General features: G+C 41.2%; 1 protein-coding gene and 1 pseudogene across 1 annotated transcript in view; both read right to left on the bottom strand.

Moving 5' to 3' along the window:
- Positions 1-6,620: 6,620 nt before the first annotated feature.
- LOC114026858 lies at positions 6,621-8,172 on the bottom strand (annotated as a pseudogene).
- Positions 8,173-20,472: 12,300 nt separating this feature from the next.
- The window catches only part of DNAJC12 (DnaJ heat shock protein family (Hsp40) member C12), a 62,674-nt gene continuing 58,831 nt past the window's right edge, over positions 20,473-24,315 (bottom strand). The window contains exon 6 of the mRNA XM_027840552.1: positions 20,473-21,178. Within this exon, the coding sequence (XP_027696353.1) occupies positions 21,084-21,178 (95 nt within the window). The 3' untranslated portion in view covers positions 20,473-21,083. The remainder of the gene's footprint in view (positions 21,179-24,315) is intronic.

Raw genomic sequence — 24,315 nt, 5'->3', positions numbered from 1 at the left:
GGGGGGGAGGATAAAAATATAAAGTAAACTGCACTGCAGAAAACAAAAGGAAACCAACAAGGAAGTGAAAAAAAAGCTGGGCAGCTTTGAAAATGATTTGTAGTTATTAAATAGTTTTTCTTGCAATGGAAATTTATTGTTTTGTATTGAATCCTCCGTCATGGTTTGCTGTGTATATGGCAATGTTTTTTTTTTTCTTTTCTCATTTTGTATTTAGGTTTAAAATAAACACATTTACAAAAAAAACAGTGCCTTAAATATTGTATATTATATGGAATTGGGAACAAAAGCTTAGGCTGTTCACATTCTCTTGGGGGTGAGTGGGGGGAAATGAAAAGATAAGAAAAGAGGAATTTCAGGAGGGATGGTGCCTTGCTATGTTCAGGCCGTCAGCTTAGGGTCTGATGGCATTTGAGATGAATGAAGGAGCCTTGTCTTTTGCCTCATGCCAGCCTTCTTCTTTCAGCTGCCAGGCTTCAGAATTGTAAGCATGGGACTGGACTTGTGAATTCACTGATCTGGCCAAGTCCCAGATGAAGAAATTGCTTCTACCTAATAAGACCAATTAACACCTTCTCTGCACTTTATAGTTTTAGCCCCTTATAGTCTTCAGTTCCCAGGATTCTGTAAGTTCTTTTGGCCAGTGTTCACTTCCCCCTCCAGGAAAGCTGTTTTAGTTGTTGGGTGGGTGGATTACAATTGAATTTTGAATTCACACCTCCTTTTTCTGAGTACTTAGAGAAGAGGACCCTCCCCTCCATTCCAACCTTCCGGGTATATTTAGGGCAGAAGGGATCAGCCAGGGCCCCACATCCAGATCACTGTTCTCTGTCTCACTTTTCTCTTCAACTATTAGGAGACACCCCATTCTCCAAAGTTAAGTCCCAGCAAGCAAGCTGTGCCCTGAGTTTGGCCTAACAACAGTCCTTGACCATAATCCTTTGGATGAACTCTGGTTTAGATAAATCACAGAATCTGCTCAAGCCAGGACTGCTGGCCATCCAAACAGTCAAAGATACCTAAAGTCAAAAAAAAAGCAGGAAAACTCCTCCAGATGGCTGGGAGCTCATTGAATCAATGCTGAATGAATTGGATCAGAAGATGAGAGAAGCTAAAAGTGAACCTCATGAAGGAAAGAGGAAAGTAGAAACTCTCTGGCCAGTCTTCAGGCTTCATCACCAGAAAATGAGATATATCTTTGACCTCTTTTATAAGAGGAAAGCCATCAGTAGAGAATTGTATGAGTACTGCAAATAAAGAAGGTTTTGTACCTTTTTTCCCCTTTGGCTAATTCTACTTTTAAAGGAGTTCTTTTCTTCAGTGGATTTTTGTATATCTTTTCCAATTTTACCAAATATCCTTTTTTTCTTTTTCTTTTTTTTGTGAGGGCAATTGGGGTTAGGTGACTTGCCCAGGGTCACACAGCTAGTGAGTTTTATGTGTCTGAGGTCAGATTTGAACTCAGGTCCTCCTGACTCCAGTGTTGGTACTCTATCCACTGCACCACCTAGCTGCCCCTAAATTTTTACCAGATATCCTTTTATTCATTGGATTTTTGTGCCTCCTTTACCACTTGACCTATTCTGTTTTTTTTTAATTTGTTGTTTTCTTCAGTATTCTTTGGTGCCTCTTTCACTGAACTGTTGACTGTCTTTTCATTGTTTTCTTGCATCACTGTCATTTCTCTTCCAAATATTTCCTCTACCTCTGTTACTTGATTTTTAAAATCTTTTTTGAACTCTTCCAAGGGCAGAATTGTATAATTCAAATTTTCTTTGAGGTTTTGGATATAGGTTTTGACTTTGTTTTCTTCTTCTGAGTTTGTGTTTTGATCTTTCCTATCACCATAGTCACTTTCTATAGTCAGGATTTTTATCTGTTGCTTGCTTCTTTTCCAGCCTATTTCTTGACTTTTAACTCTATGCTGAAATGGGGCTCTGCTTCTGGAGTTGAGGGAAAACTGTCCAAAACTTCAGGTTTTTTGTGCAGCTGTTTTCAGAGGTAATTCTGGGGATCTATAAGCTTTCAGTTCTTTGAAGGTGGTATGACCTAGGAAAAGGTGTGTTCATTATTCTCTTGTATTGTGCACTGGTCTGTGAGTGATCACAAATACTCTTCCACTTTGTAATGGTGACCAGGGTCCCAGCTCCCCTGGGGCAACAAGCTCTGCTGTGCTAGTGCTCCTTCTTGCCCTGGGACTGAGACCCAGGACTGTAATCCAGATCCAAGTATGGGCAATGCTACAGAGTCCTGTCCCAAGTGTCAGCAAAATAATCCTTGCAATCTCCTTCTGACCCCTTTACTATCTATGATCTGAAAGGTCCAGATGCTAGCCCTGCTGCCACTGATTCAATGGCTCCCAAAACTTGCTCCTGGTTTGCTGGGGCACAGGTCTGCACTGGCATGGCAATGATCCATTTTCACCCTGGTGCAACAGACTTTTCTTGCCAAGCTTCTAAGTTGTCTTGGGCTGAACAACTGTTTCACTCCATCCTTCTGTGGGTTCTGCTGCTCTAGAGTTTGTTTAGAGGTGGTATTTGAAGGTATTTGGAGGGGTTTTGGATAGAGCTCAGGAGAGTCCCCAACTTTTCACCACCATCTTGGCTCCACTTTCCTTAAACATTTTAGAACCAACCTACTTTTCCAGCTTTCTTATACAGTCTCCAGGCAAATTGAACAAGCAGTCTCTCATTTTCCCACCCCAGTGACTTTGCTCAAGCATTCTCTATAACTATATAGACTATAACTGCCTCTTCTGCATGTCATCTTTCCCTTCCACCCTCTTTCCAGCTCCTGCACGATGACTGGCTTCTCCACCATCCCACTCATGGTTGGCAGTGATGTTTTCTTCCTCAGTGCTCATTCCTCCTCTCCTTCAGGTATACTACAGTTACACCACATGTAACAGTTATAGCCTAAGTTCTCTCACTTCTAAAATGTCAGGATTTGCCTGCATGATCATTAAGGTCTCCTCGAGCTCCAGATTTTTGATCCCACTTCAGATCGAGGTTGTTCACATGTATGCTCCCTTTTGCTTTCTTGTCCTCACTCAAGTTTTTGCTCACCTGTGAGATCTATTCCCCTTCCATCTCCACTTTCTAAACTCCCTGGCTTCTTTCTAAGGACAGTTCAGGTACCATATCTATTCCCCAAGGCCTCTCCTGCCATCCTGCCATACTCACACACTGGTTAATCTGCTTTACTTCATTTTTTTTTTGCTTTAAATAGTATTTTATTTTCCTCACAATTACATATCAAATTTTTTAGCATTCATTTTTACAAGATTTTGAGTTCCAAATGTTTATCCCTCTCTCTGTCCCTCCCCTCCCCTCTTCTAGAAATAGTAGGCAGTTTGACATAGCTTATACATATGCTATCATGTAAAACATATTTCCATATTCATCATGTTGTGGAAGAAGAAATGGATCAAAAGAAAAAAACACAAGAATGAATAAAGTAAGTGGAAAAAATATGCCTTGATCTGCATTCAGAGTCCATCAATTGTTTATCTGGATATGGATAGCATTTTCCTTTGTAAGTCCTTGGTACTTGTCTTGGATCATTGTGTTGCTGAGAAAGGCTGAGTCATTCATAGTTGATCATCACATGACATTGCTGATACTGAGTACAGTGTTTTCCTGGTTCTGCTCATTTCATTTTGCAACAGTTTGCACAATTCTTTCCAGGTTTTCCTGAAATGTGCCTGTTCATTGCTTATTACACAGTACTATTCCATTGTATTCATATACCACAACTTGTGCAGCTATTCTCCAATTGATGGGCATCCCATCAATTTCCAATATTTTTTCACCACAATTAGGGCTGCTATAAGTATTTTTGCATATGTAGGTCCTATTTTCTTTTTTATGGTCTCTTTGGCCTATAGACCTAGTAGTTGTATTGCTGGATCAAAGGGTATATACAGTTTGGTTGCCCCTTTGAGCATAGTTCCAAATTGCTTTCCAGAATGGTTGGATCAGTTTACGACTGCACCAACAGTGCACCAGTGTCCCAAATTTACCACATCCTCTCCCAACATTTATCATCTGATTGAGGAGAGGTGGTATTTCAGAGTTGTTATAATTTGCTTTTCTCTAATCAAAAGTGATTGAGAGCATTTCTTCACATGCCTATAGATAGCTTTGATTTTTTCAAGAAAACTGCCTATTCAATCCTTTGACCATTTATCCATTGGGGAATGGCTTGTATTCTCATAAATTTGACTCAGTTCTCTATATATTTGAGAAATGAAACCTCTCTCAGAGATACTTGCTGTAAAGATTATTTCCCAGCTTTCTGCTTTTCTTCTAATCTTGTTTGCATTGGTTTTGTTTATGCAAAAGCTTTTCAATTCAATATGATCATGATCTATTCTCTATTTCTTAATGCTCTCTATCTCTTGTTTGGTCATGAATTCTTCCCCTACCTTTAGATCTAACAGGTATTCCCTGATCTTCTAATTTGATTGCTTCATTGTCTGCTGTACCATTTGGCATCATGTAGTTTCCTTCCTTTTCTCTTTTAGTTAGATCTGTTTTTACTTTTTTTTGTAAAAGCATCTGGATTGCTACCCCTGTTTTTTTTTTTTTCACTTCAGCTGAAGCATAATAGATTCTGCTTGAGCCCCTTACCTTTTCTCTGTATATGTCTCTCTGCTTCAACTGTGCTCCTTGTAAACAAGATACTGTAGGATTGTGCTTTTTGATCCACTCTGCTATTTGCTTTTGGTTTTTGGGAGAGTTCATCCCATTCGCATTCACAGTTATGATTCCTACCTGTGTATATTTCCCTCCATCTATTTCTTCCTCCTGTTTGTTCTCTCTCTCCTTTCATCCTTCCCCATATTACCAGGTTTTGCTTCTGTCTACTACCTCCCCTGATCTGCCTTCCTCTCTGTCAGTCCCCCTTTTACTTCATCTCCTCCCCTCCTACTTCCCTGTCAGGTAAGATAGATTTCTATATTCATCGGATTGTGTATACTACTCCTTCTTTGTGCCAATACTGATGAGAGTAAAGTTCAAGCAATTCCCATTGACCCCCACCCTCATATTCCCTCCACTGTAATAGGTCTTTCTCACCTATTCATGTGAGATAATTTACCCCATCCTACCTCTCCCTTCCTTCTGCACCCATTGTACTGCTCTTTCTTATCCCTTAATTTTTTTTTACATAATTTCCTCAAATATATCTTATACCAATACCCTCTCTCTAGGTACATTTCTTCTGTCTCTACTGTTAGTAACGCAGTTTTTAAGAGTTACAAGAATCATCTTCCCATGAAGGGATATGAACAGTTTTTATGAGGGATTCTATTGATTCCCTTGTTTTCTTTCCCCTTTTTACTTGTTTGTGCTTCTCTTGGGTCTTGATATTGGAGGTCAAATTTTTGGTTTAGTTTTGGTCTTCTTGTTATGAAGGCTTGAAGTCCTTCTATTTGGTTGAATGGACAATTTTCCCTTGATATATTATGCTTAATTTTGCTGAGTAAATGATCTTGGTTGCAGTCCTAGCTCCTTTGCCCTCTGGAATATCATGGTCTATGATGTCTGATTGTTTAAAGTTGCAGCTGCCAAGTCCTGTGTGATCCTGATTGTGATTCTCTGATATTTGAATTGCTTCTTTCTGGCCACCTGTAGTATTTTATCCCTGACCTGATAGTTCATGTTCTTTACTTCTTGACATAACTTTGTGTTTACTTCTGTGTTCTTGAGGCGTGGCCCCATGGGAACAACCCTGGTTCTGGAGTCAGAGGAGCTCAGGTACAGACCAGCCTAGGCCACTTCCTACATGGGTGGTTTTACTTCTCCAGGCCTCAGTTATTTCCTGGATCAAATTAGGGGAGCGCCTTCAGAAGTTTCTTAGGTCTCTCACACCTTGAAAATAAATGACCAAAAAGCCTCAGAAGTTATTCTACCACCTACTGTTAACCCTGAAAATACCAAAGAGCTCACACAGGTTATACATGAGCTATTAACTCTAAAAAATAAAACAAAACAAAATTAAATACCAAAGAGATCACAGAGTTTATATGTAAAAAGCCCTCTTTATTTAACTGTTGGAGAATGGAAACTAGACACGAGATCCAGGTTCTCCTCAAAGACTGAGAAGACCCAAGGCAGCAAGGCTAAGCCTCAATACATATAGTTGTGGCCAAACAAAAAACCAGGCAGTGAAATGTAATAGCAATGATATGGCAAGTGTGCCTAGGGACAAAAAGTCTATTCATAGCAAGACTTCATGTTAAGGTGGTTGCTGTAAGTATTTGTTGGTTGGATATGCTTTTTTTTTTTAATGAAAGGGTATTTTATTTATTTAAATTTATTTAAAAGATAGTAAGTAAAACTAATGTGGATTTTCCCATCTTTGTTTATCAAGAGACTAAAAAAAATATATACAGGTTGGGTGTCCTAAATCTCCTTCCAAGCCATGTCATTGGTGTTCAAGGAAAGAAGCCAGGGGCAGCTAGGTGGCACAGTGGATAGAGCACCGGCCCTGAAGTCAGGAGGATCTGAGTTCAAATCCAGCCTCAGACCAAACACTTGACACTTGCTAGCTATGTGTCCCTAGGCAAGTCACTTAACCCCAATTTCCAAAAACAAGAACAAAAAAAAAAAAAAGGAAAGAAGCCAGGGGTCATCTGGCCTCTGGCATTTCATGCTATGTGCTTCTATTTCCTCTTCTGTGGGTTCTGGGGCTTCAAATAGGGTATTGTAGGGCCTTTTCTTCTCCTCTAGCTACATGATCTTCTTGACATAGAGGAAGTGGGCTTCCTCAGCATTTAATGCCTTTTTCAGTTTTTCCTGTTGCTTCTTTTCTTCACCCTCACTGTCAGAACTACTCTTCCTGTGTTTCTTCTTCTCTTTCTGTTTCTCTTGGTGAAGCTCCATTAGAGGTTTTGGTCTGCTTGTTTGCTTTTCTCCCATCTCATCATCAGGAATATATTCACCTGCATTCATGATTTCTTTCCCAGCTTCTCCAGTACAGTAGCACAACTTGACAAAGGAGTAACAGCACTTGTACCTCCATACCTTCTTTCCAGTAGGACCCCAGATGTGTGTATGATTATTGATCTTGACATCCTCCTCTTACTTAGAACAGGCAATAGCTCCATCTTGTCCTTTGAGGATTGTACCATGTCTTGAATATTCTAGAGCCCTCAGGTGGGAGCTTCTGGGTGTTCTTGACCTCCATACTTTTCTAGGATGCTTTCTTTTTGTTCTTCTCTGAAATCTTCTTTCTTGACTTTAGGTGATTAGGACACGAAATTGTCTCCTGCATAGCTAACTTCCTCAAGATGCTTTCCTGTCTTGGCACAGGGATTCTCTCAAATTTCTCTTGTTTTAGAATCATAGCAGGCAGAACTGGGATGTCAATTTCACAAGTAATTGGCAATGTCTTCTCAAATCCTGAGACTCCCAACTGTAATTCATCTTTTAGAGTTGACATTGTGTCCAGGCATATCAATGCCATCTGCATACTTCTCTTCATGCTCATCTTCCCTGTTATGGTCTCTTTCAGTCTGAGAATGAGTCTTCTTCTCCCCACTGATGTTTTGGTGAATTCACTTGTTCCATTGACTTTCCTGAGGCTAATTCTTCCTATAGCTTCTGAGCTTTCAGTTCATGTTTAGCCAGGTCGACTTCGGCATATTCTTGTACCATCTTTAAATGTTTCTCTTAGCTGTAGACATTCCACTGATCCCTTTTCCCATGAGAGTCAAACATGAGCTGAGGTTGTATCAGTTCCTCTGGGGCATGTTGGTTCCCTAGAACTTGGTACCAACACTCTGAGGCCTCTCAAAGCAGTCTTTTTCTGTGTGTGCATCAGAACCCCCCAATTTCCTCATGCTCCTTTTCAGTATTTTGTAGTCACAATATTCTCTTTTACAGCCCTCTGATACCATTTTCCAGAAGAACTGTATACTTTTGGTTTCTCAGGTTGGGGCCTCTTTAGTGTGAGTCTTTCTGATGGATCTATATACTGTGGCACAGAGGAGATGTACTGAGGAATATGAGGATTGAAATCTTTTCCTTCCTCACCAACTTCCACTGGTGCACTACCCAGCTTTCTCTGTTCTTCTAGCTCCTTCTTCTTTTTCCAGTCTTCCCTCATCATTTCCTTGGCTCTTACCAACCCTTCTCCTCTGACGCTCTCTGGGGGGTGAGAAGGCATTGTTTATTCCTTCTGGAATAGCAGCCCAAGTGGTCCTGGTTATCTGGTGGTGCCCCTGCTTTTGCTGAGGGGAGGATGCCAGCAGAATGACCTGCCAACTTCCTCCCAGCCTTGTTTAGTGATGCAGGTGTTTGTCCAACCTCAGGGACCACCAGAGGTTTTTTTGGTTAATTTGCCAATCATTAAGGGTTTTATCTTTAAATCAGAGATAACAGCCTTTCATTTGCCACTATGCTCCAATCACAGGTTGTGGCTTTGGGGGGCAAGAGGTATTCAGGGGAAAGAGTTCACTTGGAGGAGCTACTCATGGAGATGAACAATCAAAATAAGCCAAGAATGGAATCTGTGGGTCCATGGCTACAGAGACTTGTCAACCAAAGCATCCTCCGCAGCCACAGTGGGTACCCTCAATGAGCCACCTCACTTCTAACTTGCTTTTTGGAACCCTACAGATACAGTTGGTTCCAAAATTGGTATCCCGACCCTGGATGCAAGGGAGGCAGCACAGATTTTCATAACTTTCTTTTTTCCATTTGGCCATCAAGTTCTTATCTGCATAGCCTTCTTTAATGCAGTATTCATACAATTAATGCAGTATTCATACAATTCTCTACTGATGGCTCTACGTCTCACATAAGTCTCCCATTAACCCCACCCCACCCTACCTCCAAATGGAAAGGCAAAAAGAAAAATCAAGGCCCTAAAACAAACATAAATAGTGAAGCCACATAAATTCCCTCATTATCCTTGTCTGAAAAATGTCTGACTTGGAATTCTGCACCTTGTGGTCAGCGTGTCCAGAAGGGGGCAGTACACTTCTCAGTTCTCTAGGCTCCTAGAATGACAGTGATTTGAGCCTTTGAGCTTTTCAAAGCGGTTTTCCTTTGCAAGGTTGTAGCAGTAGTTCTTCTGGCCCTGCTCACTTCCCTCTGCATCATTTCACAAAGGTCTTCCCAGGTGTTTCCAAAATACCCCATTTTGTCCTTTTCCATTCCATTTATATACTATAGTTGGATCTTCCATTTTCCAATTGTGTTCCCCTTTCAGTTTCTAAGGTTTGGATCTTACACACAGAACTGCTGTAAATATTGCTGGGCCATAAGCCCATTCCCTCTTTGTTGGAGGCAGCTGGGTAGCCCAGTAGCTACAGCGTTGTACCTCTAAGTCCTTTGCCTCTTTCTTTGAGGCAAAGGACCACTAGTGGTTCAGTTGGGCCAAAGGATATGCACACATCAGTGACTCTGAGGCATAGTTTCAAATTGCTTTCCAGAATGACCAGCCCCATTCACAGTACCCCCAGCAGTGCATTAGTGGGCCTGTTTGCCAGCACTTTCTCCAACATTTCTCATTATTTTCCTATCTTATCCCTGTGTGTGTGTGTTGGAACCTTAGACTTGCTTTAGTTTGTATTTTTCTAAATATGAGTGATTTGGAGAATTTTTCATACTAATCTCTGCAGGAAATAGACACCCTAGTTCCCAGATTTGAGGTTGCTCTTGGGAAAGCTGTCAGACGGTACAGCAGGCTGGCTAGGGGAGAAGCTCAGTCAAATGACCATCCTATAAATCTGGCTCTCTCTGAAGGGAACTTGGCCTTTGGTCAGGCCAGTGTAGCACTATTCCCACTTAGAGATGTTTTTGCTTTTCTAAATAACCCATAATGACACTGCAGATTCTCAAAAATTCACAATTTTTAGACATTGCTTTTTGTATCACGTATAGCTTCCTTTCATGCCCACAGAAATGATAAGATGGACTGCATGAAATCATCTTGGAATTACTTTGTGTGTTCTCATTCCAGTGGGATACTCCCAATAGAATGTAAGCTGCTCCTTCTACTTCTTTTTAAATAGCTTTCATTGATATTTCCACAATGCCTTATATTTAACAGATCCTGAGTCAAAAATAAAAAGACTGACAAGTACTTTTTACATTAATCATAGTCATAGCTGAGAACCCATGAAGATTTTTGCAGCAGAGCAGGGTCTGATTTTGAAGGCATTACCCTGTGAAGAACTTAATTCCTATATAACTTTATTTCCATTGAAGATATAATCTATCAGAATCACACATTCATTGTTACTCTTTAAATAAAATTAAGGTTTGAACATAATCAATAAATCTTTTAAAATGTTTATTACCATCATTAACAAACATGAACACTTTCCTGTAGAAAGAAGAACAGGAAAATTGAACTGTATCTAAAATTCTGTTTCTCCACTATACCCAGCTGGGTTATTTTCAAGGTGTATTTAACAAGGAAGATCCATCACTAGGCTCCTCTGTTTCCTCTTCTGAAATTCCTTCTATTCTCTTCTGCCTTTTGATGATTCCTTGATGCTTTCTTTTTTTTAATTTTATTTTAATTAATTTATTGAATTATCAACAATCACTTCCATAAGCTTTTGAGTTTTAAATTTTTCTCCCCTTCCCTTCCCACTTCCCTCCCCAAGACAGTTTGCAATCTGATATAGGCTATACCTCTATATTCCTATTAAACATATTTTCACATAAGTGATGTTCTAAGTAAGAATTAGAACCAATAGGAGGAACTGCCAGAAAGAGGAAACAAAACACAACAGAAGAAGAAAAAATAGCAAATAGTACACTTCAATCTGCTTTCAAACTCCATAGTTCTTTCTTTGGATGTGGATAGCATTTTCCATCCATTAGCCTTTGGAGGTGTCTTAGATCCTTGTATTGCTGAAAAGGGTTAAGTTTATAAATATTAGTCACAGCACAACATGGCTGTTATTTAGTACAACATTCTCCTGGTTCTACTCACTTCAGTCAGCATCAGACCATCCAAATCTTTCCAGGTTTTTCTAAAGTCAGCCTGTTCATCAATTCTTATAGCACAGTAGGATTCCATTATATTCATACAGCACAACTTGTTCAGCCATGCCCCAATTGATGGGCATCCTCTCAGTTTCCAATTCTTTGCCGCCATAAAAAGAGCTGCTATAAATATTTTTGTACATGTGGGTCCTTTTCCCATTTGTATGATCTCTCTGGGATATAGCCCTAGAAGTGCTATTGCTGGGTCAAAGAGTATGCACATTTTTATAGCCCTTTGGGCATAGTTCCAAATTGCTCTACAAAATGGTTGGATCATTTCACAACTCCACCAGCAATTCATTAGTGTTCCAATTTTCCCACATCTTCTCCAACATTTATCATTTTCTTGTTTTGTCATGTTGGCCAATCTGATAGGTGTGATGTGGTACCCCAGAGTGCTTTTGATTTGCGTTTCTCTAATCAATAGTGATTTAGAGCATTTTTTTTCATATGACTATAGATGGCTTTAATTTCTTCATCTGAAAACTGCCTGTTATTATCCTTTGACTATTTATCAATTGGGGAATGACTTGTATTCTTATAAATTTGATTTAATTCTCTATATACTCTTTCTGTAGAGTTAGAAAAGACTGGAAAATCAGGGTGCTTCCAGGAAGACTATAGAGTCCAGTGGGGTCAAGTAGGGTGGGGATGTGACCCTTGAGAAATCAAAGGGTTGGGTTTTTTCCCCACTATGTCTCTTTGAGGATCTTTTAATCAGATAAAGAAATCTGCCAAATAAAGAAATGTCTTACCAACTTGAACATCAAGTTAAGAGTGATGCCACTTTAAAGAAACAAAGATTTAGCCTTTTTTATAAAAAGGTAAAAATACAGTTGAAGGCGGGTTAATAGAAGTCATTATATTTCTGCTTTTCCCCACTCAGGTGTAGCTTCAAAATAGTAGAGCTAGATAATTCATACACCAAAAAGTGGGCATCTGAGCCTTCGACCAATTTAAGTCAGATATGCCTGGAAGATGTATCTTCAGGTACAATTCTAGAAAAGGACTTCACTGAGCAAGAACTTGCAACCACCAATTCATCCAGGTGCCCTTCCCAAGCAGGTGGGCCTAGTCAGGAAGCTGGCCCAAGCATTGGCTGCTTCCTTGAGAAGGGGAGTGCGGCTTCAACCACTGATGCTGCTTGTTTATATAGATGTGGCATTTCCCAAAGTCATCCTTTTATCTCTTCCCAAACTGTGAGACCATCAACTGAACTTCAGCCTGGTGCCTTCCCCAGGCCAGTGTCCCAGGAAGCTCCAGCCAGTGGGCATCTTCCTGGGACATGTAGGGAGCCCAAGGGCAAGAGAACTATAACACACACATTGCTCCTTTTACGGAGCAATGAAGCCACTGCTGCAGAATTGGGAACAAGGCTGGACAGTGAATCATTTGTACTCAAAGGATCACCCACTGCTTTTTCAATGCGCAGAGGAGCCCCCACGTCAGTTGCAGTAGCCATATGTCCAACAGAATTGTCCCCAGCAGCCTTACCCCAACCAGCCATCAGTCCTGCAGCCCTTAGTGCCCCAGGCTCCCACCTTTCATTACTACCTTGTACCTCATCTCAAGATCAGGCACAGAAGCTTCAAGACGGGAAACTGCCACCACCATTGGTGAGAGGGGAAGAGCAGTCATGTGAATTGTTCTCTGCTTTTAACCAACAAGAACTGCATTGCATGGATGCATCTAAGAGAACTGTTGGGCTTCAACATTAAAAATGTTTAGGGCCTTGAATACCAGGGTAAGCAGCTCGGTCAGAAGATCCCTATACGTGGAGACACGGACAAGACTTTAGAGGTCAGCGGATCCTACTCTTTTCTACAGATGAGCAAACTCAGGCCAGAGTACTTAATTGACTTGCCACCAGGTTGAAAGACCCTTTGACTCCGGATGCACTATTCTTCTTTCCTGTCTCTGTAAGAAATGAGGAGTGAATGTAAGTTTGGCAATTGGGGGTGGAGGGACAGAGATAGGAGGGGTGACATTATTCTTTTCCAGAGTCAAGCATGGTGTATTGGATAGGTGCTGAGTCAGGGGGTCTATTTAGGAGGCTATTGCCATAGGAAAGCTACAAGCAATGAAAAACTGAATCGGCCAAGAAGTAATAGGAACAGAAAAGAAGGAAGAGAGGCAAGGGATGCTATAGAGACTTGAGGACAGATTTTCTGGAGTACTTGTAGTGAAGGAAGAGGAAGAAAAGGTAGAAGGAATGGGCCAAGAAGGGGAGAAGTCCATGTTAGGGTAAACAGGGGAGGGGAGATTAAAAAAGGCCCAGTTGTGTCTACTGTTCCAAATAGGCCAATCTGACAATCTCTCAAAGTATTTATTCCTAATTTGATCTAGTAAGGGGAAGAAATGTTCCTGTCACTCTCCAAAACTTTTCTTCCCTTTTCTCCTAGAACAGGTTCCTGCTTCATGGAGAAGCAAACAAAAATAAATAAATAAATAAATGAAAAGTAAACAGAGTATTTAGCCAAGAACAGCTTCGTGTTCTTATCAACTATTTTGTAAGGAACCAGTCTCCTGGTATAAGAGGAAGGGGAAAACTGACTGCAAAGATCATGACTGAGTTTAAAATACAGGTGAGTGGAGAGCTGATGCCTCAATAAAACATGTGAGCTGTGTGGGTCTGTAATGTTCTGTGACAGGCAGCATGAAGGCAGAGAGAATGCCCAGGCAAAGTCATTGATCAATTTGACTGGAGAATGGAGAAGAAAGGGGGAAAGGCAGGTTAGTTCAAAAGTGTTTGGGGAGGGGAAAATAAAATGGTGAAAAGGCAGGGACTTGCCCAAGCTGTTATCACAAGGATAAAATAAAATTGAGATCAAGCTAATGGACATCATTCCATTTCTTCTCCTCACTTAGATGTCATGTCAAAATGGACACACTAGACAATCTACACAATCCCAAAAACAGGCATCTGAGGTTTCCACCAGCTTGGTGAAAATGGACATGCCTAGAAAATGTATCTCCAAGTCCAATCCTGGAAGAGGACTTCTCTGAAAATGAGCTGTCACCACCAAATACATCCAGGTCTCCATCCTGGGCAGGTGTGCCTTTTCAGGAAAGGTGCCCAAGGAGTACCTGCTCCATAGGGAGGAGGAACACAGCTTCAACCACTGAGCCTGCTTGCTTATATGGATATGGCATTTCCCAAAGACATCACCTTGACTCCTCTCGAACCCTCAGACTGTCAACTCCGCTTCAGTCTCGTGTCCTCCCCAGGCCAATGTCCCAGGGAAGCTCCAGCCAGTGTGCATTTTCCTGGGCCCTGTAGGAAACAACAAGACCAGAAAATAAAACACACCCGCCCACACCCCTCCTTTTGGAGGACTGAAGCCACTACTCTATGGTCAGGAGCAAGGCTGGGCAACTAGACAGTGGTACTCGAATCATCACCCATTGCCTTTTCAGTGTACACACCAGCCCACCTCAGCTGCAGCAGCCACCAGCTGTGCTGCCCTCATTGCCCCAGCCCCCCACCTCCCAGGTATAGAAGCTCATCTCTTGTCTGAATCAGTCACCACCTGCACATCAAATCCAGATGCAGCCATTGCTGATGGGAGAAGAGGAACCATGTGAATTCTTGCCTTCTTTTAGCCAGAAAGAAGAACTGCAGCCCATGAAGCCAGTTACCATGAAGCTGGGCTTGGGTCTGTACTGCTTTTGCCTGGTGAAGATGTGACTGTCCTCCCAGGGACGTCTCGATTCCCCCCTAAGAGGTCTAAGCTGCTTCCCAGGGACATCTGGATACCCACCAGGAATATCTAGCTGGTTGATCACTTGGGAGATGTGACAGAGGCACCAGATCCCAGTCTGACTAGCTGAACTGCCTACATGGCTTATTGGTTTTGCTAAAAGATGAATTCTTAAGTAATTTGAAAAATAGGGATTTTTTTGCCATTATGTAACAGTCACCATAATATAATCTATCTTCCTTGTCAATAATAATAATAATAGCTAACATATAGACAGGGCTTATTCTTTGCCAGGTCCTGTACCAATTACTTTATATTTCTGAACTCATTTGATTCCCATAACAATCCTAGGAAGTAGGGGCTAGTCCTCTCCTCATTTTACAATAAGGAAACTGAGGCAAACAGAGGGTAACTGACTTTCCAGGGTCACACAGTTACTAAGTGTACAAGGACATATTTCAACTGGGGTCTTGCTGACTCCAAGCAGAGCACTCTACCCACAGGGCCACCTATCCCCTCTCTAAGGGGTTAGTGTAGTATGTGGGTGCTTGAACATTCCCAAGGCCAAGCTGAATGGTGGGATAGAATGGTGATTTGTTTTGGATTTTGGTCGTTTACTTTCTGCTCTGCAGGAGCAATATTTATTTCAGGGTTAAGCTAGGGCTTCAGTAAACAAAAAAGCTCCCAAAGGTTACTAACCTCAGGGACCCCAGGCTACCCCAGCTGCAGAGAAAGTGCTGACCTGCTTTTGAAAGAGGGAGTTCCCCAAGAGCCTTCATTCACCAACCAGTAAAATGTCAGAGTAGGAGTCATCTAGAGCCAAGCACTCTATCAGGGTACTGGAAAAAAACAGATACATAGAGAACATGAAACATGCGCATGTGGAAAAAAGAGTTATATTGAAAAACAAAAGGTAAAAACTTGGTACAGAAAATACCTCAGCAGGTGGGACTGGACCATTCCCCATGTCTCAGAGTCCACACAAAAAAAAACAAACTGTTAGAAATCAAGACCGGGCAATGAGAGTTGTACTCAAACCATTTCCCTGGGATGATGTGAAGTACTCAGACTTGTGTTATCAAGGCCATTGTTGAGCCTCATTGCAGGATATAACTAATATAGAAACAAGATTTGCATGACTTCTGTGCAATCTATATCTAATTGCTTGCCCATTCAAGAAGGGGAAAGGGAGGGAGGGAGAAAGGATTTGAAACTCGAATTTTTTTAAAATTTTTTAAATGAAAGCTTACAAAATTTTTACATGTTCTTGGGAGGGATTTTGAAATCCAAAATTTTTAAAAATGAATGTTAAAACATTCTATGTAATTGGGAAATATTTAATGAAATAAAAATAGTTGTTTTTTTTAAAAACTCAGTATGTTAGGAGAAAAGATTGGGGCCTGTGTAAACTGCTGGATCCTTCCCAATAACTAAAAGATAGTCTGGAACTAAGAGTGTGCATCAGTGTGTCTACACATTTTTGACTTGTTCAGCAAGGCAAGTCTCTAAATGGGGAAACAATAATAGGGACAGCTGGATCAGGGAAGTCCCCACTTTAGGTTGTAGTGCACAAGTAACTTCTCATGATTTTGAAGCACCTAACTGTCCTCATGCCCACAAAAGCAAGCCAAGGTGGATGTATTCTAGGACTCTCAACCATCTGTTTTTACTTTGCTTGTGTCCCCAGGATTGAACACTGTAACACAAGAGGCTCCTAATAAATACTGCTTAGATTGGTATTAAGTACAAAAGGCTCTATAGGTTGGGAGGTGGGAATAGCTACTCTTTAAAAGCTCTGGATTATGACCCATCACACTCCCAAACTGCCATTGTTCTGACCCACCAAGACCTCTACTAAATCAAAGATCTGCTAGATCTACCCCAGAGATCAAAGAAAGGAGAGGAATCGTACATAAAAAATATTTAAAGGTTTTGTTATAACAAAAACCTGGAAGCCAAGTGGATGTTCATTACTTGGTGAATGGTTGAAAATATTGTGGTATGTGAGCATAATTAACTATTACTATGCTACGAGCAACGTCAACAGGGACTATTGTGAACAACCTGGGATAACTTAAAGGGACTGAGGCTGAGTAAACTGAGAAGAACCATAAATCCAACACTGGAAAACAACTGTGGAGGACTCAAGAACCATGATCAAACCAGTGAACAGTCACTGCAGAAGACCAGTGCTTCTCACCTCTTGGCAAAAAAAGATGAAGAATGAGGCATGTATGTTCAAACAAGGACCAGTTGTGGATATGTTTCTGGTGATCAACTCATTTGTGAGAGAAGACTCTTACCTTCAGAGGGAAGGAGGAAGCCAACTGTAATAGTGGTGACAGAGAAAGAGGAGACCAGTCCTTGGACCATGTGCTACCACTAGGGTTGGGTGAGCTCTCTTCTAAGTGGGCAGCTATGGTTATCCATTTTATATTCTCTTCCAGAATCTTCCAGAAGCAAGCCCACCAACCTCAATGTTTGCATGTGCTTCCAGGACTGGACTTTCATTGACTAGTCCCTCCCTTCAGAATTTGTATCATTTCATATGTATTTCATATTTATTCACTTGTATACATGCTGGATCCTGTCATCATATTGACAGCTTCCAGCGTTTTCTTTAGCTGTTTCCTGTGTCTGGAATGTTCTCCCTCCTCATCTCTGCCTCTTGGCTTTGTTGGCTTCTTTCAGGTCCCAACTAAAATCCCATTTCTCCAGGAAGCCTTTCCTAACCTCTTAACCCTTGAGTTTTCTCTCTGTTGATTATCTCCCATTTATCTTGTACACCTTATTTGTATATATGTGTTTGTTTGCTGTCTCTCTCATTAGACTGTGAGCTCTGTGAGAGTTCTTTTGCTTCTTGTTGTATCCCTAGGGTTTGACACAATGCCTGGTACGTAGAAGGTGCTTAATAAATGTTTATTGACTAAAGGGAGGGCTTCTGTTTTTGCTGTGTAGCCTCAGTTCCAGAATGGTGTCTGACACCTTTTTTTGGACTTGATCCTTACAAGCAACTTTCTTTATCAATGCAGACTGGCACCCTTTCTGCAACCTAGTCTTCAAATTGCCTCGTACATCATAGGTGCTTAATAAATGTTTGTTAAATTTGTCATTGAATAATTAAATTAATTGGGTCAAATGAAAGCAAAAATCTGGCGCTAAGAAGGCACTAACCTGGACCAGAAACTCAGTGAAATCAGACAGGAACCACAAGAATGGGTCGAGGCCACAAAAAAGTTGGGGAATGTCAGGAGAAAATGGGTTTGGCTGGAAGGAGGCAGCAAGGTGGTGCAGTGCTTCAAGAAGACCTGAGTTCAAACTCACCTTAGACACTTACTAGCTGTGTGACCCTGGACAAATAATTTAACCTCTGTTTGCCTCAGTTTCCTCATCTATAAAATGGGGTTAATAATTGCATCTACCTCCCTGGAGTAAGTCTAGAAGTAGACAATGTTTGTGAAGTGCTGTATAAAGGTAGTTATTATTAAAGGACTCACAGCTCTATGAGCCTTGTCTGACAGTATCAAAAGTCTCTTTTCTGATTATGCAAACTTCAAGGTTGATGTCGAATGTTTAAAGTAAGATGGAATAAAAAAAAAAATTTATCAGTGCAACTGATGACTCCTTTATGACTCCAGGGGACTGATGAGAAAGTTTGTTTGTTAACCACCTTTTAACAAAGTGGGAACAGACTCAATGGGCAGAATGAGGCCTACATTTCTGAATATGAAGAGAAAAAGACATACCTCTTTACATTTAATGCATGGAAAACTCAAACTGATTCCTGCTCCCTCCTTTCACACAATAATATTATTTTCAATTGTACTACTTTATTTAAAGAGTATTGAAGCTTTTCTCCTTAAAAAAAAAAGTACAAGAAATAGACTGAAAACTGAAAGAAAAACCACATGGATTGGACTAGAATCAGGGATGGGGAACCTGTGGCCTCGAGGTCACATGTGGCCTTCTAGGTCCTTGGGTGAGGCCTTTTGACTGAGTCCAAGTTTTACAGAACAAATCATTTTATTAAGGGGATTTGTTCTGTGAAGTTTGGATTCAGTCAAAGGGCAGCACTTGAGGACCTAGAGGGCCACGTGTGGCTTTAAGGCCACAGGTTCCCCACCCCTGGACTAGATGATCCCTTTACAACTTCTAAATTCTATGAAGTAGGCCCAAGGCTGAGGTATTCAGGGTGTAAACAGTATATGCAAAGGCAGGGATATAATAGGATGGAGGGGATGGGAGGTGTCTTTGGGGCTAGACTTAACAGTCAGCAGACACCGGGGTTTGAACACTAGCTCTTATTCATTCTAATTGTGTGACCCTGAGAAAGTCTCCTCTCTCTGGATTTCAGTTGAATTTTGACCCTTCAATAAAGCCCTGATGTCATTAATGTAGTCACTCTCACCACTGGTACACTTCAGATTCCATCCATGCTCTCCTGAATAAGGTCCCTCCAGAATGTCAGTCAGCACCTTGGAGCAAAGTCTGATTTACACCTTCCTGGGTGTGACTCTCTAACCAACAAGGGTTTGTATCTAGTCTAGTCTACAAGAAGCAATTCATGGTTGTATCTTGGGTAAGTTGTGTCAAAGAATGCACAGCACCAGAAAATACCACAGCAGCGGCACAGTCACCCTATGGCCTGGATTCCTGGAACTGGGGCTGGTCTACAGACTGGGCTAACTCAGTGTTCTGCCATATTCAGGACCAGGTCACAAAGCTGAGTGACCTACCCTTCTCTAAGGATAAGGGATAATCATGAAACTTTTGAGTGTGGACTCATTCTTAGAACTAGGTTCTTTTGTTTCTATGCTACTGAATAAATTACTAGTTCTGTAAGGGCCTTCTATTTCAGTTCCTAGGTGCAAAGTACTGGTTGCCCAGCCCTAGCTCAATCCTAGTGACAATTACTTTCAATCTAAACTGGTGTGTCTCAGTTAGATGGTATGACACTGTAAGGAATATTAGATTAAAAAGTATAGACAGATCTGGGAATTGAATCAGAGTTTTACATTGTGAAATCTTCTCCAGGTTGGCATTGTGCCCTGGGTGTCTTTGAGAGAGGCAGAGATGAATGGTATATACCAGTTCTGTGTCTGAGGGGAAGAGGCAGGAGCTCAGAACATCCTGCTACACCAGCAGTTATAAAGACTGGACTTGAGCCCTCCGGAATCAGTCAGCATAGCAATCTTCTGCCCTTCCACATTTTAAAATTGCATGTGATTGATTGTATAGGTACAACCTATATCTGATTGCTTACCATCTCCGGGAGGAGGGTGAGGAGGAAGGGAGGGAAGGATAGAATTTGGAACTCAAAACTTAAAAAAAATATTAAAAATGGTTTTAACATACAATTGGGGGAAATAAAATATATTTTAAAAAATTTTTAATTGCATGGGATTTCTTTCTAGTATCTTTCATAATCCATCTGTGGAGACAGGTAGCAAACTGACAAAAATCACAGTTTCAAATATATTAAGGATAAAATGGAAATAGTGGAGTTCATTTTAAAAGGTCCTGCCATACTGGAAACTTATTGACAGCTGTTGAAAGTGACTGATGTACTATGCTAGGTTTCCAGCAAATAATCCACATTGCAATTTAAGTCAGGAATAGAGGCATGTTTCTTGTATAATCAACACTAAATTCATCATATAGTCTATAAAGTGCCAATGAAATGTGTAAGTATATGAATGGATTTTTAAGATTTAATACTCAACAAACAAATACAATTCAACAAACATTTATTAATCCCTGTTGTATACAAGGCAACATGCTAAACACCAAGGATACAATGACAATGACAAAGTGTATCTATAAATAAAATTCACAGAAGAACAAACATAAGCCACTAGAAATTTCTTTCTTTTTTTGGGGGGGGGGGGAAGGGGTCCAGAGCTGTGATCTCATCAGTGTGGGGACCTTCCAACATGAAAACTCCCTCCACTGATGGACACTAGCAATTCTTCCACAACTTACAATCTTAGAGAATCATATGGGACTCTGAGAGGGGATGTGACTTGCCCAGGATGATACAGCCCATATGGGGCAGAGGCAAAATTTCCAAGGCTGGCCCTCTATGCACAAGACCATGCTGTTTCTTAACAGAAGATCTCTCTCAATGTAGGCAAATCCTGCAGGGAGGTGGGTGTCACCCTCCTCCCAATTTTTCTCTCAGCACAGACATCGTGGGGATGGCTTCATGGGTTGAGCAGTGATGCTCAGGGTAAGAGCTAATGCTCTTCTCTACACATGCACAAAGGACAAAGACTTCTTTTTAAGGACGTGGACCAAAGGAGCAACTGAGGCAAGCCCAGGAGATGGCAGCCGCCTGCCGCCTTTCTGCTTCTCTCTCCGTTGAAGCCGAGATTTATATTTCATAGTTTCTGAATTTCCGCAGCAGCTCTGAAGGGGTGTCTCCTGACCAGCGAAAACGCAGGTGCCAGCAGTTTGTATCTGAAAAGCCTTTAAAAGAGGGAAATCACTTTTAGAAATCAAAGATAGGGAGGCCAAGCTTTCAAGAGGAGAGTCAAAAAACCTCTCGGTTGGTTGGGACCTTGGGGGTCATCTGGTCCAAGCTGGGCCTAAACAAGAATCCCTACTACATCCTACCAAAAGCCTAATGCCCTCCGGTAAGGGGAACTGCTCACCTGGAGAGGCAGCCTGTTTGGGATAACATTAATTTTGTATTAATTACTTAATTTTTCCTGACATCAAACCTGTGCTTACTTCTCTGAAGCTTCTGTCTGTTTGTTCCTACTCCATATGATGACAGATCTCCATCTGGAAGAGACCTCAAGGGCTGGCCAATCCTGCCTTCTTCATGGACAGATGAGGAAACCTCCCCAAGGACACACAGGCAGTACGTATCAGGGGAGGGATTTGCACCCAGGACCTCTGCCTCCAAAGTATCATCCTGCCTTCCCATGGTCTTTGAGGCCAAAAAGAAATTGAACCTGTCTTCCACACGAAAGCCCTGTCTCCTCTTACCCAGGCTAAACATTCCCAGTTCCTCCCATTGATCCCAATGGGACATGACCCTGAGTGCCTTCCCCATCCGAGCTTATCCAAGCTTGTCAGTGTCGTCCCTAAAATGTGGAAGAATATAACAACATGTCACTACAACAACTGAAATGTCAGACAAGTAGAGGTCAGGATGAATTACTGCCTATTCATTAAAACAGTCCCTTGGGCTCATAACTAGGACCCAGGGTCTAGCTGATGGGAGGACCCCAAAGGATTTCCAATACTAGGATCCGGCTAGAGCATGTGAAATCGGGAAATATGACCAAACTCCAGCAGTAAAATGCTAGAGTTTTGGTCTGTAGATTACTGGTCTGGAGATCTGCATTCAAATCCTATCTCTGACCCTCGATTCATGTTCCTGGAAAAGTCATTTCTCCTCTCTGAGCCTCAGTATTCTCATCTGCGAAATGGAGATGCTAAACCAACTTGCACTGCCTACCTTATGGTGTTATGAAGAGACCATCATACCTTAAAGCATTACAGAAATGTGATGATCAAGGGAAATATGAAATATAGTTAGTTTTTCACAACATGACCACTACAAAAGTGTTTTGCACAACTACACATGTATAACCTGTATCGAGTTGCTTGCATTTTCAATGAGGGTGGGCGGGGAGGGAGGAAGGGAGAAAATTTGGAGCCCAAAGTATCAAAGAACACATTTTTTAAAAAATTGTTTTCACATGCAACTGGGAAATAAGAAATACAGGAAATGAGGTATAGAAATCTATCTTGCCCTACAGGAAAATAGAATAGGAAGGGGATAAGAGAAGGGAGGGAGAGATAGAAGGGAGGGCAGATTAGGGGAAGTGGTATTCAGAATGCATGCCATCTTGGGGTAGGGGAGGGACGAGATGGGGAGAAAATTTGGAACTCAAAATCTTGTGAAAGTGAATGTTGAAAACTAAAAATAAGTAAGTTTTTTAAAAAAAGAAATGTGATGATCAGAACTGTAACTAGGATGAAATGTGCCCTCAGTTGAGGGGATTGGGTAGATGGTGGAGGGGTGGGCAGAGACCTCAGTATATTGACAACAGGTCACTGTTGGAAAGGTAATGCCCCCACATTCAAGAACAGGGAGGGGCAGGGAAGGAGCTCAAAATTCCTACCATCACAAGGTTGTCGAGACTCCAATTCCATCATTTTACAAATGAGATAACCGAGACATAGAGCAGTTGAGTGATTTGTCCAGGGTCACGGAGCTAGTAAATGTCTGAGGCTGGATTTGAACCCAGCTTCAATTCTGGTATTCTACACACTGCACAACATTAGAGGTATAACATGGTATGGTGACTAAAGTGCTGGAATGAATCAGGAAAACCTTGGTTCAAACACTGCTTTAGACAATTCCTGTCTGTATGACCAATGGCCAAGTTATTTAGTCATGATGAGCCTCAGTTTCCTCCTCTGTAAAATGAAGCAGTTGAACTAAGCAATGTCTGTGGTCACTTTAAGCACTAAATCTTTGCACCTATGATACAGGAGCTTACTACATTAATTATGTTGCTAACCCAGTGGGAAGCTCAGTTATTTCTATACAACAGAAGGCGAACCATCACTGTCATTAATGCCCTCTCAAGGTTGGTACTTATTAAATTTGGTACCAGTGAGCATAACTCCAGTCACTACACTGTAGTTAAAGGTCTGAGGAGGAGGAAAAGGTTCATCATGAAAGGCAAGTCCAATCTAGTCAATTTTATCTTCTAATAAAGTGTACGTTCCATCATGGGTTTTCACTACCAAACACAGCCTCAGAAACCTGTCAATTGTCAGGGAATCCTGGAAAGAAATTCAACATAGGACCAATTTTTATCCAAACATCACACAATATGAACATTGTTTACCCACCATTGACTCTTTACCCCTAGCAGGAACCTGGAAGGAAGGGTATTCTCATCAGCCCAGAGGTCAACATCATAAATCAGTTTGGATAGAACTCCCATTAAAAAAATATCTGAATTCATGCTGCAGGACTGAGTTTGGACAAAGCAGGGTGAGAGATGGAAACTGGAAGAAGTAGAAATGTACCTACAAATGCTGATCAGTGGAGGTGAGATTAAAAGCCCCTAGTACATCTGTATCCCAAAGAGATCAAAGGAAAAGGACCAATATGTACAAAAATATTTGTAGCAGCAATTTTTGCAGTGGCAAAGAATTGCAAATTGAGGGGATACTCATCAATTGGAGAATGGCTGAACAATTGTAGAATATGTTTGTGAGGGAATACTGTTTGTGCTGTAAGAAATGACAAAGAGTATGGTTTCAGAAAAACCTGGGAAGAACTATGTGAACTGAAGGAAAGTGAAGTGAACAGAACCAGAATAGTGTATACAGTAACAGCAATATTGTAAAGATGGTCAACTATGAAAAACTTAGCTACTCTAATCAATACAGTGATCCAAGACAATTCCAAAGGACTCATGATGAAAACTGCTATCCATCTCTGGAGAGAAAACTGATGATGTCTGAGTGCATGAATCATAGGGGTTTTTATCCCTTTATTTTTCTTGCTCATTTTTTTGGGCAACACAGCTATTATGGAAATGTTTTTCATGTCTTCACATGTATAATAGATA

Source organism: Vombatus ursinus, unplaced genomic scaffold (genome assembly GCF_900497805.2).
Source record: "Vombatus ursinus unplaced genomic scaffold, bare-nosed wombat genome assembly UNPS02014847.1, whole genome shotgun sequence".
NCBI lineage: Eukaryota > Metazoa > Chordata > Mammalia > Diprotodontia > Vombatidae > Vombatus > Vombatus ursinus.
The sequence above is the reverse complement of the archived record's forward strand: the minus strand, read 5'-3'. Positions and strand labels throughout refer to the sequence as shown.